General features: G+C 37.5%; 1 protein-coding gene across 2 annotated transcripts in view; it reads left to right on the top strand.

Moving 5' to 3' along the window:
- mpp7a (MAGUK p55 scaffold protein 7a) overlaps nt 1-18,907 on the top strand; it is a 170,927-nt gene that overhangs the window by 85,531 nt on the left and 66,489 nt on the right. For both annotated transcript variants that reach the window (XM_067429567.1, XM_067429566.1), the window contains exon 7: nt 3,215-3,346. In XM_067429567.1, the coding sequence (XP_067285668.1) occupies nt 3,215-3,346 (132 nt within the window). The remainder of the gene's footprint in view (nt 1-3,214; nt 3,347-18,907) is intronic.

Genomic DNA, 18,907 nt, shown 5'->3' with positions numbered 1-18,907 from the left:
CTCTTTCAAGTCTTGCACTTAAACGGACAAACTCACACAAAAAGTATGTCAACATGTCCATCTTGATGAGTATCCAAGCAGACATAGTCTGTATATGCCTCAAGTGAACTGTATACAGTCGAGAAAGAAGATCATATCCCTGCACTAGGTCTTAAAGGGGCAGTAACCTTTACTGCTCCGTTTTATGTCAAACAAAAGGACATTACTCACTGCTCTTGATTGAATAGCTTTTGTAAGTTTAATAAGGATCAATCTTTAATTTAAACAGCTAAATATGCAGTTATTTTACATTTGATTACTTTACTCAATTTCTGTACCTTTCTGCAGGCCATTAGGCCTGTACATTATTATTTAATGTACACATAAGTGAGTAAGTTAAGTAAGTTAAACATTTTAGTTTGAATTTTATTTTATACTGTAGATTGTTGCAATGTGCTAAATAAATATTTGCATAATTTGTAAGTTGTGATTTATTAGTTGAAACTTTAGTATTAATTTATGCAATTGTAATGCCTCAATTTTTAAAAAAAAAATTTTTAGTGAAGTTACAGTCATAGCATTAGCCATAAATGCAATGGTACTAATAATTGGCATAATTTCTTTTGGTGTCTCGGTTTCAGCCAAGAATTTTTATTTCGGTGCATCCCTACTGACAATGTGCTGCTCAGAAGATGCCAAAACTAATGGTTTCATTGTTGGTACTAAAAACCTAAAACTGGAAGCCATAAAAGACCACGAATCATCCAAATGCCACATCCAGGTAAAAAAAAAAAGCGCTTAGAGCCCGACTTATTTAATGAAATGTGTATATCAGTTCATGGTTTGTGTGTGTGTATAAGAGAGAAATAGAAATTGTCAGTATTTCATAGTTATGAAATATGAGTCATGTAGTTATCCACTGAATTACTTGATAGAGACTAGATTGAGAATTTGAGCTCAGCTTCTCTGTGGCATTAAAGGTATAGTTCACTCAAAGCTGAAAATTCTGTCATCATATTCTGTCATCATTTACTTACCCCCATGTTGTTCCAAACCTGTATGAGTTTCTTTGTTCTGCTGAACACAAAAGAAGGTATTTGGAAGATTGTTCACTACCATAGTATTTTTCCCTACTATGGCAGAGAATGGTTGCTCTATCTGCTTGGTTACAAATATTCTTCCAAATAAAATCTTTTGTGCTTAGCAGAACAAAGAAACTTATACAGGTTTGGAACAACATGGGGGTAAGTAAATGATGACACTCCCTTTAATGCAGTTGCTAAGGCGTTGTGCTGATATTTAAGTTCCAGCCAATAATCTTCTCATAATTCTTTTCATTTTAAGTACACATTTCATGCAATGACTAATAACAGATACAATGCAGATTCTATACGAATTTGTATAAAATACTAAAAACTAAAACTGGTCATTAATGTAGTTGAGTGCAAATTCAACTAAAGTGAATTTAGGCATCTCACTATATTGCTCAGTATGAACATTTTATAATATTTTGAGATTGGCTGAACATTACATTTAACAGTGCTATTAATTGTTAGTGATTTCAAAGCATAAAAATATAAACTTTTTTGGTGTATGTGTGTGTGTGTGTGGGGGGGGGGGGGTTGTTGTTGTTTTTATTAAACATACATTTTGTTTTTATTTATCATCGGACACACCATGTTTTAGGAAAACTCCCGAAAGCCAAAACACAACCCCACCTTGATAATTTAACAGTATTTATGTTTTAATTCATTTAGATCTTTATAGATCTGGTCATCTGGAAAAATAAAAGAATCCCAACTAAGTTGCAGTTAAAAATCTTCTATTTCAGTTTGCTTAAACAACGGCACCATTCAGTCTAATCAGAGCTGTGTTTAGTGTAGAGCCATTCAACATTGGACCCTACAGGGCAATGTGTATGTTCTGCTATCGTTTTCATTTCGCCATCAGAAACCCACAGACACTAGCTCGTGAATGTTTTTTCTTCTGTTGCTCTAGTTGTTTTAGGTTGTTTACATCTCACAACATACTCTATCTTTACAAAGAAGTGTGGTTGATTGCCATGTGTATAGTCCAATCTGAGATAATGAGGGCAAAGTCTGCATTTAAAATGTAAATCAAATCAACAACGACAACAAAAATCTGTTTCAAATTGTGTATATTTAGCTACTATTTGTCATATGAACAACTAGTCAACTTTTGTCATATTGAATGTGGATTGCAAACATTCACATGTTGCGGTGGAGTAGATGTTCATCCAGATTCCACTTCATTTTTTACCTGCATTTTAGTTATCTGCTAAGACTGAAGTGTTCAGAAACAATGAATTAATTGTCAGATAATTGCATCTAAGTGTCAGTATAACCTGGACTGATGAAATTGACTCACTCCCTAGACACATGCCTCTCGTTCTCTGTTTGTTTCCAGCACTCTCGCTCACTCTCCCATCTGTTCTGCTTTAGCCACATGTTGAGTGTTGTTCTGGAGCTTGATCCCATGTCATAAAACAGACACTTTTCTTCTCCTCTCTGTCTTGTCTCTTCTCTCTTTTTTCAGTGTCTTTTTTCTTCCCTCTCATTTTTTATTTTTGGCACATAACTGGAAGATGGTTTTATGTTGTAAATGCGAGGGAGAAAAAGGAGCAATAGAAAGTAAAAAGCTGCAGCTGCATTTGACACACAGCATCGTTGAAGCGGATGGGTAATGAATCTCTGAATGCTGTCATTCTTTAGCTATAGCACGTTCTTTGCGAACTGAGGTGTGAAATATCTGAGAATTTTATTGCCTTGTGTCCATCCATCTGCCGTGAAGTGTCCTTGCCCCTTGGAAACTCACGGCAATGTTGTCGTATTCCCAGCAGGATACTCGTAATGCTCATAATAATCTAATCAAATGAAAGATGACAATATGATTAGTCTTGGTCTTGATTCAGTTCTTTTTTTCCTTCCCCTGCTGGCGATGCTATAACAAACAACATTGCCAAAGAGGGTTGTAGTGAAATAGTGATGGTAATCAATTCAAAAGCAGCTTTATTTGTCAGTAGGAGGTAGTAATCTAAAGCAGACCTCTAAAGCTCCATGATTTATACTATAGGATTCAAGCAGATGCTTGGAGTATCAAGGCTAGAATGATTAGCCAAAACGAGTAGCTACACACAATCAGTCAAACGACTACTGTTTGTCTCACTGTGTGCGTTTCTGTGGATTTTTATGTGTACAACTCTTTCTCGTTGCAGAGTTTGTTGTCTGTTCATGATACTGTGGCCAGGAAGAGTTACGATCCAGAACTTCCTCCTTTGCCAGATGACATTGATGATGAAGAAGACTCTGTCAAGATCATTCGACTGGTCAAGAATAAAGAGCCTTTGGTGAGCTACTTCCTTTTCACACACACTTACAAACACATGTAATTTTCCACATGCTGTCAAAGCCAGACACATATGGGCTGCCATAATTCAAGCACACTCACGTAGTGGAAAACACTATTGTTAACATGAAGCGCATAAATACACCCTGTTCACCCTTATCCTCTAATTCCTTAGTGACCACATATCCTCGCTTTACATGACACAGGCCACATTCCACATTACCTTACATCCCCTATCACCAGCTCTGCGTCCAGTGGTCTCTTGTGGTGTATAGATGTATGTGTCTGTTTCACTTTCCCTTGCGTGTCGTTCACACCTCTTTCTAAGCCAGATTTCTGTCCAACATTCGCTCTTCCATTTCATCTAATTTCTCAGTGAGCTGTCAGAATAAGGACCTCAGTTTACTTGTCTTGTCATCAGTTACCCAAACCAGTTTGGCTTAGGGCTGTACTTTACTTGAAAGTGACAATGAATGAGCACTGAAATCCCTTTGCATTTTCGTGTTTTGAGAATCCCACAATGTCATATTAGATCTTGTATTTAGCCGAGCAGTTCTTGGGTGGTTTGTCAATGTATCTGATTTATTTTACTACATAACAAGTATGCTGGACAGCAGTGCTTGTGGGGTGATTTATTGAAGGTAGTGTAGTGTAACACTTTTTGTCTGATATTGACTTTTTAATTCCTTAACCTAAAGTACTGTCTTTCTGCGTGCTAATTTTATACCCAGTTTAACGTGAAGTTTGTCATGCATGAATAATAAATAATCTTTGAGTGCTTCTAAGTGCATTTTCACAATGTAATTGCATGTTATTTTGAGAATATATACACTACCAAAACTACAAGTTTTGGGTTAAAAAAAATTGCAAAAGAAATTAGCACTTCTTTTCGGCAAGAATGCTTTAAATTGATAGTAAACACATTTCTAATGTTACAGAACATTTTGATTTCAAATAAATGTGGTTATTTTTAAATTTTCTCATCAAAGATGCATCATGATTTTTAAGCAGCACAACTTTTTTCAACATGGAGGTTTGGTCAATATCTCTTTTGGTCAATAACTTTATTCAGCAATATCTCTCTTCCCTTTCACTCTCTTACTCACTGTCTTTTTGTCATTACTTTTGAATATTCCCTGAACACTCAATCAGACAGAGAATGTGAATTGTCACTCCAGAGAACACATCTCCACTGCTGTAGACATACAATTTTCTGATGGAAAATTTTGGTGTGCTTTACACCACTGCATCTGACTCTTTGCATTGCAAATGTTGGCGACTTTGGCACACTGTGCGCTTCAGCATGCGCTGACCCCACTCTGTGATTTTACGTGGCCCACCACTTCATGGCTGAGTTGCTGTTGTTCCTGTTGTTTCTTTCAATTGGCCTGTATCTCTTACCATAGCTTACCACAGAAAGCGTGGCGGCTAACTTGGATCACGTGCAGCACCTCTCAGCCTATTGTGTAATGGCAGTGATGTTCAGTGCCAAAGTTAAGTTTAGCGTTTTATGAAAATCAATATAATTTTACATTAATAACTTTCTTGTGGATTCGACTGAATGTCAGAATGGGAAAGAAAGGTGATTTAAGCAATTTTGAGCAAGGCATGGTTATTGGTGCCAGACGGGCCAGACTGAGTATTTCACAATCTGCTCAGCTACTGGGATTTTCACACACAACCATTTCTTGGGTTTACAAAGAATGGTGTGAAAAGGGAAAAACATCCAGTATGAGGCAGTCCTGTGGGCAAAAATGCCTTGTTGATGCTAGAGGTCAGAGGAGAATGGGCCGACTGATTCAAGCTGATAGAAGAGCAACTTTGACTGAAATAACCACTCGTTACAACCGAGGTATGCAGCAAAGCATTTGTGAAGCCACAACACACACAACCTTGAGGCAGATGGGCTACAACAGCAGAAGACCCCACCGGGTACCACTCATCTCCACTACAAATAGGAAAAAGAGGCTACAATTTGCACTGGCTCACCAAAATTGGACTGGAAGACTAGAAAAATTTTCCCTCGTCTGATGAGTCTTGATTTCTGTTGAGACATTCAGATGGTAGACTCCCCATTAATATGGGCCAACATTTCTAAAGAATGCTTTCAGCACCTTGTTGAATCAATGCCACATAGAATTAAGGCAGTTCTTAAGGTGAAAGGGGGTCAAAAACATTATTTAGTATGGTGTTCCTAATTATCCTTTAGGTGAGTGTACATACATACATACCAGTGTTAGCATCAGCCGTTACACTTTTTTGGCTAATGGTTGCAAGCTTGTCATCTAGTGGTTTTGAGCAGTCTGCATGCCTGCTGTATTTTAGAAATGGTGTATTTTAGAAAAGAAAATGAAGGAGGAAGATTTACCCATTTAAACTTTTTTAATTATTCCATTTGGGTGAACGTATATTTATGTTTATAACAAATAAAGTAAACTAGCCATGAAATTACGATAAACTTTTTAAATATGTATTATGTAATACACAGGCAGGTAGCCTATAGGCTCTAGCACTACCCAAATCATACTCTAGTGCACGTTTTTGTTTTATTTTATCCGCAGTTGTCCAAAGTTTGCTGTCTTGTAAACGCATCGAATTACCGTATGAATGAAACATGATCGAAGCTGTTTTCTTTGTTGTGTTTATTGTTTACCATTTACATGCGAATGTTTTAGCCTACATATGTTATGCATGCTAACAAACTTTGAAGACTATCAAGGTTATGAATGACCAACTTCTAAAAATGAATATAGGCTAGTTGACTTTATAAAGAAATACTGACTTATATGATATATGTGAGCATTATATGTAGCGTTGGAGTCCTGTGGCGCTGTACAAACGTTTCCAGTTTGAATACTCATACACATCTGCAACTGCAGTGACAGCGTAGTTACACGGATGTGAAGCTCACATGCTGCTCATGCTTGCACTGTGAAATGGCCATAAGAGTTCAAATATGCTTTTTAGTCTGGGTCTAGACTTAGGCCTTGTCTGTGAAACTGGGGGGGAAAGTAGTAAGACGCATTCGTAACCTTCTTCAGCACTAAATCAGCATATTAGAATTATTTCTGAAGGATAATGCAACACCAAAGACTGGAGTAAATGATCATCTCAAAATTATTAAAATAGAAACAGTTTTTTAAATTTTATTATTTAAATTATTATTCATTTTCACTTTATTACTGTTTACTGTTTTTGATTAAATACATTTTTGTGACCTAAAGAGACTTAAGATGTTTGATCTTATAGGGTAATTCTGCAGTGAATGCATGTTACTTTCTCCTAAGTGAAAAGAAATGCAAAATAAATCTCTTGTTTCCTCTAAATAAACATAATCTGACCTGTGGCCCAAGTCCACAGCTCAGTTTACGTTTTATATGTAGAAAAAACTTGTTTTTCAGGCAAAAAGTACAATGTGTTTTTCTCACCAAATTCAATCAGCCCACTGAGCTTTGCACTGTGAATTTCTTTTTGCAATTGTTTCTGATTTGAACATGAAATTTTATATATCAGGTTTAGACAGCAAATGCAGTCATTGGGACGAAAGGACCACAACGTTTAATTTACCTTTTTTTTCTTTTCTTTTTTTTCTTTGGTGTGTGGTAGTTAGCAGGCTTTTGTCTCAGATGATGATTCATCTGTTTGTATAATTGTGATTAGTTGAATGGGTAGGATTCGGTAGCCCTGATTAATTGCTATCATTTTTCAGACCATGACATCATGCAGTATTTTAGTGAAAAGGAGTAATGAGAAGAAAGTTAGGTGGAGGGGGGAGGGGGGTGTATTTGGGTTCAAGTCCTTGGACTTTGGGGGTGGACCCAAATCCTCAAATGCTCTCCCCTCTGTTTAGTAACTTTAACCTGCTGATTTATTAGCAGCAATGGCAGGATGCTGAAATAATTGGGCTTGGATCAGCATACATGGCAGCAGCAAAAGTGAGCTCAGTAGTGGATTTTATTGAAAGAATGTGTTGTTTTGGATAAGGTTACTGAAAGGTCTATAGGAAGGCAAAAGAGTTTGCGTATGGGTGTGTGTTTGTTGGATAGATAAAGTGTATATGTTATATCCAGATTTTCAGACTGAGTAATAGGAGAATAGTAGACAGAACAGACATTTGCCAACAAGATGATTTGGCTATAGATTGTCTGTGCACTCATTTAATCTCACGACTTGTGTTGGTTGGCGAGGATCTCCACATTTAGGTGCTTATTGCACATTTAAGTTGGAGCACACCCAACTAAATCTTTAATCCCTAACTATACAGTTTGTCTTGTGATGTAGTAGCCTTCTTCAATCTCTGCGTCACTCATCCTGAGGGCTATATTAATCTACCCCCTCACTTTTTTAAAAATACGAACTTCCTCTTGCTACTTGTACATTTTGATACAAAATTTCAATCACACACTATGCTGTCAGTTTAGCAATTTGAGTGAAAAGTTGACAAAAATTTGGTATGTCATTTGCTTTACTTTAGCACACCGACTTTTTGGAACTTAGCTTATTCACCGTATCCCCCAGAGTTAGATTAATCCATACATACTATTCTCTTCTCTGTGCGTGCCATAACTCTGTCTGACACATCCACCGCTAACAAGCTTACCGTAGCACAAAGACTGGAGCTAAGCGGCTCCAGCTAACCTACTGCTCGGTAGGTGACAAATTAACGCAGACATTTTCCTATTTACATGTTGTGATGTGTATAGTTACATCGTGTACTAAGACCGACGGAAAATGAAAAGTTGTGATTTTCTAAACTAATATGGCTAGACTCTCATTCCTGTGTAATAATCAAGGAACTTTGCTGCCGTACCATGGGTGCATCGGTATTACACAGTGCCTGAGAATAGGCTAACTTCCGTCAACATAACCCGCTTGCACAGAGAGCATGCTTGGGACTATTTTCATTTTCTGTCAGTCTTAGTACACAATGTAACTATACACATCACAACATGTAATTGGGAAAATGATGGCGTTTTGTCACTTATTGAGTAGTATAACCTATGGAGCTGTTTACCTCGATCCAGTCTATGTGCTAAGCGTCAGACAGAGTTATGGCACACACAGATATGAGTATGGTATGTATGGACTTCTCTAACTCTGGGGGATTAGAGCTTCGATCGGGCTCAAAAAAATCAAGACCGACCCTACCCGAGCCCGTGCACGTTGTGTCCGAGCCCAGCCCGGCCCGACACATTAACTGTAATTATGAGGCCGAGCTAAACCCAACCATTTTTTTCCGTGGGCGTTCTGACGAGAACGAGCCTGTAATAAGCCGAGCGTAGTGAAGCAGACCGGTGTGAGTGACTCATGTTAAAACTAACATTGATGAACTTAAATAAATTGCTAACATCGCTGTTTTCTCCAGAACGACTGTACAGCCGAATCAAATTTTGTTGCAATATTTTCCTGTTTAACCCTTAAAGACCGAGACAGCCGCCCGCGGCTAAAAATAACTATCGTTCTAAAATGTTTAATAACTTTTTAACCGCTAATCCAATCTGTATGCTGTAAACTGCACAGTAAAGAGGAGAATCTCCGCTTTCCATAGGTATAATATGTTTCGCGATTGATCATTCAGAGGCTCCGTAGTCAGCGTGGATGCGTCATCAAAATATGCAGCATTGATTTGTCCAAGAAACACACGTGGGTTGTTCCCCTGAGCCAAACAGAATTTTTTTTTTTATTAGTCCCACCCCCCTGTGCCCAGATTCGTTGAAACTTTCATCAACTCAACCAATAAACACAGTGTTTGGTCTTTTGAACCACGAATCACGTTTCTCTGAAAAATGAACGTGGGTGTGAATTTGCATGTATCATGAAACCAAACAGTAATAAACGCGTGCAAAGTGCTCTCGCTCAGATCACAGCACACAGTCAGTATATTTCTCTATTTGTATGTAGTTTGTGTTTTACACATTTTCACTCTTATATTTTCCTCAATTTGTGTTTGAGAAGATTATGTGCAGAAAAGTTGAAATGTCCGTTTATGAAAATAGCCGCCCACATGTAAAAGTAGCCTCAGTATATTTTATTTCACGATTTCTTGTCACAACTTGATGTATTGTTTGCGTTTGTTTTTCATGCCCAAATTATAATATATTTCTCTGAAGAAAAATGTTTGTTTCAGTGTTGTTATTATATAACAATCTTTCTATTTACTTTATTAATTGAACTTTTTAGGACACATTATCAGTCAATAAAATACACCTGTTTTCACTCAAAAACCTAGAAACGCCTAGAATAATGTTATAATAAATGGCTATAACTTGCTGAGGGATTGTTACATGTAGACAAAATTTCATCTGGAAGTGTAAAACAACCAAGTCTAACTTTCTAAAGGAAAAAATCCAAACTTCAAGAAGTTCTGTTCGAGTTCACAGTAAAAACATCACATTTTTGCTGCCATTTTTCTTGAAATTATATTAATTGAATCCATTCTCAGAATAAATAAATGTAAAATTGGGACATCAAATGAGCTAGATGGAAACTTCAGGTTCTCCTGTTTAAAATAATATATAGCACTTGATGCTAACTGCTAGAATGGGGGAGAAAAACAAAGAAAAGTAGAGGCACATCAGGCGCCCCAAAAATGTTCTAGGTCTTTAAGGGTTAACACTGAAGCTGCTTTGAAACAATCGTCATTGTAAAAGTGCTATATAGATAAAGTTGACTTGACTCAGCTCAATAATCCGCAGGCGTGCGTTCATTAACCGCTCACCGGTAAAATGATGTTTGCTCTAATCCAACGCAGACATTTATCTGTAGCTTACTTTGTTGTAGCTATTAAACAAATTTTTTTTTTTTTTCATATTTATGTATAAATATTATTTTTACATTTCATCTGATTATGATAAGTGCAAAGATGTGAGGGGGTCAGAAATGATGTTGGTGGTTATATTTAGTTTAATATTAAGTTTTGTTTTGTAGAAAGCATTTCTTTCGTTTTGTTTAAATTGTATCTTAATTTTAATAAAGGTTTCCTCAGCCAATTGCCTGGATTGAATAAATAAGAAGCAAATAGCAGAATATTGTGACATGAAGTCGTGGGAGTGATCGCTTTCATTGCTCATGAACTGGAGTGCATCTCATAAATAAACCGAAACTCAGCAGGCTACTTGCCTCACAGACATGAGAAAGAATGCTGCTCCATCACTGCACGAGCTGTGAGTTTAATGCGCATTTTTACACTAATCCTGACTTTTGCAACTTTGTAGCCTACACATTTGTTTCTTAGTTGTAGTATTAGTTCTTACTTTGCTAAAAAAAAATATTATTTCTAAATATAGCATAGCTTTCTGCCCACCCAAATAGACTAATAAAGATTTAAAAAAACACAAACGCTTGATCAGTGAATAAGTCCCAAAAGATCGGTGTGTTTCTTTAATGACAAAACCACAAAATGTCTCTTTTTTATCTCACAAAAACACTCAGAGAGAGGTCTGTTGCAAAGCACACATTTCTCAGTAAATGTAGGATAAGATATTTTATTTGAATCACACTTAAAAGTAATTTTGCTGCTTATCAAATGAAACTCAAAAATGTATAAATGCGCAATCCACCAGAAGTACAACAGTGATGAACTACCGTTAAGACATTCATGACGACAGTAGTTTACACAATATTTATTATGTGCCCAGTTAATACAGTAATATACGTTACTGTATTACAACAGCAGACATTTCAATTAGAATATACAATCAGATAACACCAAAGCCTGATATTTTCTTCTTAAAGGTGCAGTAAATGATTTCTAAGAAATGCTGTTGAAAGTGGATTGGACCGAACACTAAAACACACTTGTAGCCAATCAGGAGTAAGGGGTGTATACATTCAAATGGGGGAGGTGCCTGTGCTGCATAGCGTTTTTGTGACTTTGGGGGAGGAGCTATCAAGATGGGGTATGATTCTTTTGGGTAAGGGTGTGTTTGTTTTGGTGATTTTCAGATATCAACAGGATTTCTCAGAAATTGCTTACTGCACCTTTAAATTCTCAGAGGTTTTCTTAAGAACATCTTTTTTTTTCTTACATTCTTACAAGTTTCTTTACTTCCTAGATTTTCCTTGTTCAGTTCCAGTGGAGGGTTGGTTATTTGAGTGTTGGGGAGTTTGTGTGATTCTCCTTGCACAGTTTCAGTACCCCAGGACAATGTCAATGTAGCATGCAGAATGTCCTAGAACACTTGGATTTGGCTTATTTCTTTATGTTGGCTTATTGCTATTGACTGTTCGTGGCAGTGAAAAAAATACAATGGTAAAGGACCAAAATTCTGAGGTTGTGCAGCCAAAACAAGACTTCGGAAAAAAATATATTTTTGAATGTCTGTGCTTAGATTTGTCATGTTGAGCCTTGGAAAGCAAGCACAGCCAGTAGACATTCTGTACTATAAAAGTTCACGCTGTTCTCATTTCCTCTGTGATCTCTCATTGGTTGACACTAGACTTCATTAATGTTTCCTCTCAAGTGCCTTCATTAGAAATGTTTTTGTATATTTTGACATCTGTTTTGATGTTGGATATTTCCAAATAGTATTTGTAGTCACCTGTTCTTCCTTTTCTTTTGAAGCAAACAAGATTATAAGGTCATCTGTTTGGGTTAGCAGTGAAAAATTGAGCACTAAGGTAATGCCACTTTCTAGAAATTATGGAGGCACAAATTAGATTAGGGTGAGCGTGAGAGACGGGAGCACACATGTTAGCGCTTTTGAGATACATCTGTGTACACAGGGGAAATACATCATGGCCCTGATGGCTCAGAGTGGAAGAGAAAGTTCTCTCCAGTGAGACATTGAGGACAGAGACTGAGACTGCACCGTCGGAGGGTTATGTTGACCTGAGAGCTAATATGTCACTCATCTCCCACGTTACCTGAGATCAGTAATAGACTGAATTGTTGGCCAGACAAATTTTCCATTCCATAATTTACAGCCTTCATAACAGAATAACAATGTTTGTGTTCACTGCTATTTAATAAATTAATAAACAAATTATATTTACAAAAAAGGCATTTTAAATGCAGATTTATTAGGGACTCTGTCACTTGACATTTATGTAAGTTAAGGGTTAAGGCCTCTCTCCTCACCTTTTGCTGTTCTTCTAATCTTTCATTCCTTCCTCTGCATAGTGTGCTCTGATTTTCCCAAGTGTCCATGTTTCTGTGTCTATATCCTGTTACAGAGCATACGGGAGGTGCACGAGCGCACACATTGGCACACACTGTGCTCTTTGTGCAATGAGGTCTGCTCGTCTTGAGAAGGCATTTCCTCATGTAGGTGAAGGAAAAAGATCTGACTTCTGAAAGTGATGTGTCCTTAGTGGGGTAATTGCAGTGAACACAGTCAACACTTAAAGCGCAGCCTATGGTTGATCTGGTGTGTGAAACCACAGACACATGTAGATTTAAGTCTTTTATACTTATAAATAAACTTGGCTTTAGGAGCAGCGATCCAGAATCAAGCAAGAATTATGTTGAGTTGAGAGTTGTTGCACTTGGTAGCCCTGCTCACTGATGAATCTTATTAGTCCAACATTCCATATTAAATACTATTAGAAATAAAACTGGTTGTGATTAGCTGCATTTTTAGTGCAATGTTTAGGTTTTAGTCTGAACGGAAAAATCACTTAATGCTGGAAACCTGCTCAGGAGTGTGTTTTCTCATAGGATATAAAATGTCCCATGTCTAGCTTTCAGGGTCATACTGTAGGAGACATTTGAGATGGTATCCAGCATTTTATCCCAGGCCTCAACTTCCCTCTTCCGCTTATCCCCCCTTTACCTCCACACATTCTCATTTACCTTCCTGTCATTCTTATTTCTTTCCATGCGTTTCAGGCCTGTCCTGTTTTCAGCGCATATGCTGGCATTCCTCAGCCTTATTACCTTAATGAGACCCAATTTTCCTTTTTCAGCATAATACTTGTTAATGATAGAACTGTAATGCAGCAGGGTTAAAGCAACATTTTGAATGTTTACTGAGCAGGTCATTGAAAGGTTAGTATAACAGTAGAGGGAGTGGAACATCACACACTTAATGTTTGTTTTGAGTCTCACTATGTGTTTGTGTGTTCGTTTATAATTGGAAGTTTAATTACCCTGTTTAACGCGTATCTTCTGCCTACTGGTTTCCTCGCAGGTGGCATAATTCAGCAGTGATATTTTTGTGGCTAATTGTGTTTTAATGACCTCGCTGTTGTTGTTCTTCTTGCTGTCTTTTCCTCTCCAGCTTTCTCTGCTGCCAAATCTGTAGCAAACACAGCCATGTGGTTCTTGGTAATTTATGTTCATTTAAGCAGTGACTTGAAGAGTGTGTATCATTGTTTATGTTTTCACGCCATTTTAAGTGGCTTTGTGTCAAACACTCGCTCTGTCTTTGCACAGGCCTTTGTATTTGTTTTTTCAAGTCTGTCTTAATGGCTAGAGCTTAGGAACTGGTAAAATGAGCTGAACTTCAGACTTTTATTGTAATGACTTTTGAAAGAGTTATGCTGTCAGTGTATTCAAGAAAGCTTATTATATGCATACACATCAATGTTATCTATAATACTTGATCCATTAGTTTCCCATTAACCTCAATAGCCATGTTTTCATCCACCTATTTTATGCATATTTTGGTACGCCCACAAAATCTTTTTAAAAAGTATTGACCTTGTAGATTGTCTTTGTGGTTGTACAAAAGCAAAGGTAACCTATCAACAAACAGAGTACACATGAGCATTTGTCATTATACAGTCAGGAGCAGTGATGTGCATTTGATTTTTATGTATGAGCTATCTCCTAATAGCCTGACGTGGTCATCCTCAATTCTAGTCAGAACATGAGTCTGAAACTGCTCCATTGGGCTGAGATTATGGGGCGTGTTTCAACCGAACAAGGAAAAACCTCAATTGGATAGTCCTACAACCAATCAGAGCAACGAAGCGACGCATTGCGCTAGTTGTCAAATGTCAACAGAACTCAACTGCACTTGCCAAGTCCGCATTTTTTCCACGGGTTGTTTTCTATGTCTTCGGGTTGAAGCGACTATTATGTGATATATAGAGCCATGAGTGCAAATTTTAGCAGGCAACCTTGCCAAAATAACACACATTTTACCCCCCAAACGCCATTTTTTTTCCTGGAGAACCCCCCCAGAAGCTATTGTTTAGGGCTAGTAGTTGGAGGTTTTTGTTGCAAAAACTTGGCAACCCTGTCTGCACATGTGCTGGAATAAACGATCTTTGCCGCCATTGTAAAAAAAATAAAAGAATTTAATGATACACAAAGTACTTACCCAACGGTGGATGGAAGGTGAATGCATATACAAACAAGCTCTCCATTTAGCATTTGAACAAATATAATCCAAGCCCCTTTGATGACGTGCATGATTACGTTACTGTTGATCATCTTTCCATCATCGTCTAAAGCCCGCCCTGATGATTTCATTGGTCCGAACAATTTCTGTTTGGGGATAATCACTCCTCTATGGATCAAGGCCAGACCTAACTGCCCGATCTAAAAATGTTGTGGGCGGGGCTAAATTGGGCTGGCATCCAGGCTAATCTCCTAATGCAGTTTTTCTCAAATTGTGGTACTCGTACTCCTGGTGGTTAAGTGAGGTGACAGCAAATCTAAGTGAATTGTGCAACATTAGTGTCATTCAATGTACCTTTTAAAAGTGGGGTTTTAGCACTTACTTTGAAGAACAAATATAGACACACACACTGTGCATGGATATCAATTTAAGACTGAAACGCTTTGATACAGTGATTTCTTGTTTTAAATATCGATTATATGAGCAAGGGTGCAATTTTTCCCGAATATCCACACAATTGCAAATGTGACATTGATTATATGCAACATTTCAACAAGGGATGGTTTACCTAAAAATGAAAATTGCCATTTACTTATCCTCAACTCTTTCCAATCGTGTATGAATGTATTTATTCTGCAGAACCCAAAAGATATTTTGAAGAATGTTGGTCACCAAACAGTTGATGGGGCCCCATTGACTTCCATAGTATAATTTTTTTCCCATCCATACTATTGAAGTCATTGAGGCTCATCAACTATTTGGTTTTCTGACATCTTTTATGTTCTGCAGATTCATACAAATTCAGCAGATTCAAACAAATCCATCCAGGTTTGGAACAACTTGAGGATGATTAACAGTATTGGTAATATTGTTTGCTCTATTTTCTCTATTTTGTTCTAATGAAAGCCACAGCAGAACAATTGTGTGTCTCCAAGCAACACACAGTGGTGTTAGTGATCGAATCGGTGGCTTTGAATTCACTTGGTCAGTGAATAATGACCCATTTAAGTCGAGTCAACTTTATTTATATAGCGCTTTTCACAATATAAATAGTTTCAAAGCAGCTTTACCGTGATAATAGGAACTGAATGGAAGAGGGATTGATTTGGCTGCACATCAGCTCTAGCAAACAAACTCCCGAAACAGGTTTTGAAACTATTGTTATCATCTTCATGTAAACTTACAAAATAAAACATGAATCTGTGAATTGTGACAGCATGCACATGCATTACATTACATGTTTAGTCTATAGGCAAACGTGTTTGAATGCCTACTTTTCAGACCTTCTTGTCAGCATTGCATAATACAGTGTTTTTTCTCTGCTGACACTTCACTTGCGTTGGTGTTAGGGTGTACACTGTAAAAAAAAAAAAAAAAAAAAATTGTTTTTTTTGGTTTAACATAAAGTAAGTAACCTGGTTGCCTTAAAATTTTGAGTTTATTGAAATAAAAAATTTGAGTTGATACAATGAAGGAAATTTGTTTAATAAATAGAAACTCAAAATATTATTGTTTCTGAACCACATAAAAAATGTAATAAATCATGAAAATAGCACAATTTGGCATGTTTCACTGCGTCACCAGAAATAAAACACACACAATTACCTAATATGCTGTAAGACTGAAAAAACTAGTATATGCCGAAATGTCTGAATGAAGAACAAAGACTCTCTGAGAAAATAAGGAAATTAACATCTGAACTGTCCCTCACACACCACTGGAGACGCAAGTCTCACCTCACTATCAGCTAATCTACATCTTTCCCTTTTGACCCACTCTCCCCCAATTCCTTCCCTCTTTCATGCTGAGATCACTGAAAACACACACAGAATCTCTATATTACAATGTCAATCCACACGATCGAGTATCATATGTGTTTGATATCATTTGAAATGTCTCAGTGCGACTGGTACAAATATCTCAACTCCACAGAAGTTAACCAAAAGATAATCAATGTTTTAAGAGTTTAAAGATATCTTGTCTTAGTTTGGTGGGTGTGGCTTTCAGCCATTTGGCCTTTGCATCAATACAAGTCTTGATCAATGCAAATTCCCATTGTGAGCTTGTGTTAACATTTGAAAGAGTTTGTGCATTTGTTTCTGGGTATTTAAGGAAATGTTGCAAAGAGCTCAAGGCTTGACACTTTAAACCGGTCAGCCCGTAATGCTGGATGTCTCTCAAGATAGCCAGCATTATGTAATTTTCAGAAGTCAGGTATATATTTCATTCTTTACTTCAGACTATTTGATGTTATATATGGATTACCTTTGAATTGACTATGTAATTGGCTTTATACATTTACCTGACTGTTAAATAAATTGTTACACTTTGATGGATTCTGACTTGCTCTGGAATTATTCAGGTTGGGTATAATTTCAACAAAGGGTTAAACGGAATAATTAAATGTGTACTTAAACTATTAAAAATGAATGACCAAATAACCAATTGGCATTCTAACCCAAATTCTAAATTATCATTAAATGGAGTCAGATAACGAGGAATTGGAATAAAATCCCCTTTTCCCCGCTGAAAAGACGAACGCGCAGCGAACTTCACCCGCCGATCGTTAGCCTCCATTGGGACGATTTGGGCGGCCTTACAATGCTTACAAAATCTTTTCATAATATTTTAATAAAGGTTGTCGAATCTCAAAAAAAAATGTCATTGTATTAAATCAAAATTTTAATTTCAATGAACTCAGAATTTTATGGCAACCAGGTAACTTTTATGGCAACCAGGTAACTTTTTTTCTAAATAATTTTTTACAGTGTAGGCACAAGTTCACCATCTGATCTGGATTTGGTAGACTGCTAACTCAACACTAGGAAAATTTTGGAGCTCTAATAGTTAAAGGGGAGGTGAAATGCTGTTTCATGCATACTGAGCTTTTTACACTGTTAAAGACTTGGATTCCCATCCTAAACATAGACAAAGTTTCAAAAACTAATGTTGGACGTTTGATAGAGTTTTTCTGTGTTAAAAATACTCCTTCCGGTTTTGGAGAGTTTTTTTCAAGTATGGCTCAGCTTGACGTTAATAGAGCGGAAGGTCCTTGTATGGGCTGTACGGGCTCTTCTCCCGGTAGGGTGACTAGAGCGAGAGAGGAAATGCACGCCTATAAACACTCCACGCCGCGCTCCACTTTATTCCTATGGGTGACGTCAAGCGACTTCAACGCTTCAGCACAGCATTCCGGGAAGGCAGCGCTGCATTTGAACCGATTTGAACGCAGAAATGACGGGAAGCTTCACAACATCGCTTCAATCGCGTCGCAAAGTGGATCTCCACTGTTCACTGCTGTCAGGACTTTACCAAATCATACCAAAGAAGTGTGTTTTTGACGGAGCAGTCCCAGCGATAAAGGTTCGGTCCTGCTTTGGAAGCAGGCGGTGAGTAAAACTGCTTCAAATGTCTGTGCTGTTGGCTATCGTCTCGTGAGTAAACATCACTAAACATCACGATCGCATGCTTCGTCATTCAAACGCGCTAACGTTACTCCATTGTTGTTCTATGTATAATGTTACACTAGTCTGAAGTGCAAAACCATTTTGCTTGCTACTGCTAAGGTTTAGTCGCATACAATAGTCCATAAACCGAATCATGTCCTCATAAACTGCGAGTAAAGACACACAAATGTTGACAGGCCACTAAATACAGTACATACACAAACAGAACTCTGTGCCTCTTGCAGAAGAACATTGCAGCAGGAGCTACTTCTCTCTATTTATGTCTATGACGTGTCACGCAGGTACTGGGCTACTCTGCAGCGGTGCCAACCCAAACCAGATTAAAATAGTCTGAATATAAACACTTATTATATATGTACCGTAGTGATTCAGGATAAGACAAAAACACAGTTTGGAAAATGGATCCATGATGTACTCGCTCATTATACACTTACCTAAAGGATTATTAGGAACACCTGTTCAATTTCTCATTGATGCAATTATCTAATCAACCAATCACATGGCAGTTGCTTCAATGCATTTAGGGGTGTGGTCCATAGATATCCATAATAAGGACTAGATATTTTACGGCGGAGTAACCATCATCATCACCGGCGGCCATCTTGTCACAGGCAAGCTTTCTGTTGGGCTCTGTGGATCCTGATGTAAGATGAGTGATCTGTACGAACATAAATACTCTTATCTCGCTGAAATCTTGACAGATTTACAAATGGTTTGGTTTCTTACAAACGATATTAACAAGGCTACAAATCTGGATGCTTTAACATGTTGAAATTGCAGCTTTTCGTTTCGATAAACGACCTAATC

Source organism: Pseudorasbora parva, chromosome 21 (assembly GCF_024679245.1).
Source record: "Pseudorasbora parva isolate DD20220531a chromosome 21, ASM2467924v1, whole genome shotgun sequence".
NCBI classification, from domain to species: domain Eukaryota; kingdom Metazoa; phylum Chordata; class Actinopteri; order Cypriniformes; family Gobionidae; genus Pseudorasbora; species Pseudorasbora parva.
Note: the sequence above shows the minus strand (reverse complement) of the source record. Positions and strands in the feature narration are given on the sequence as shown.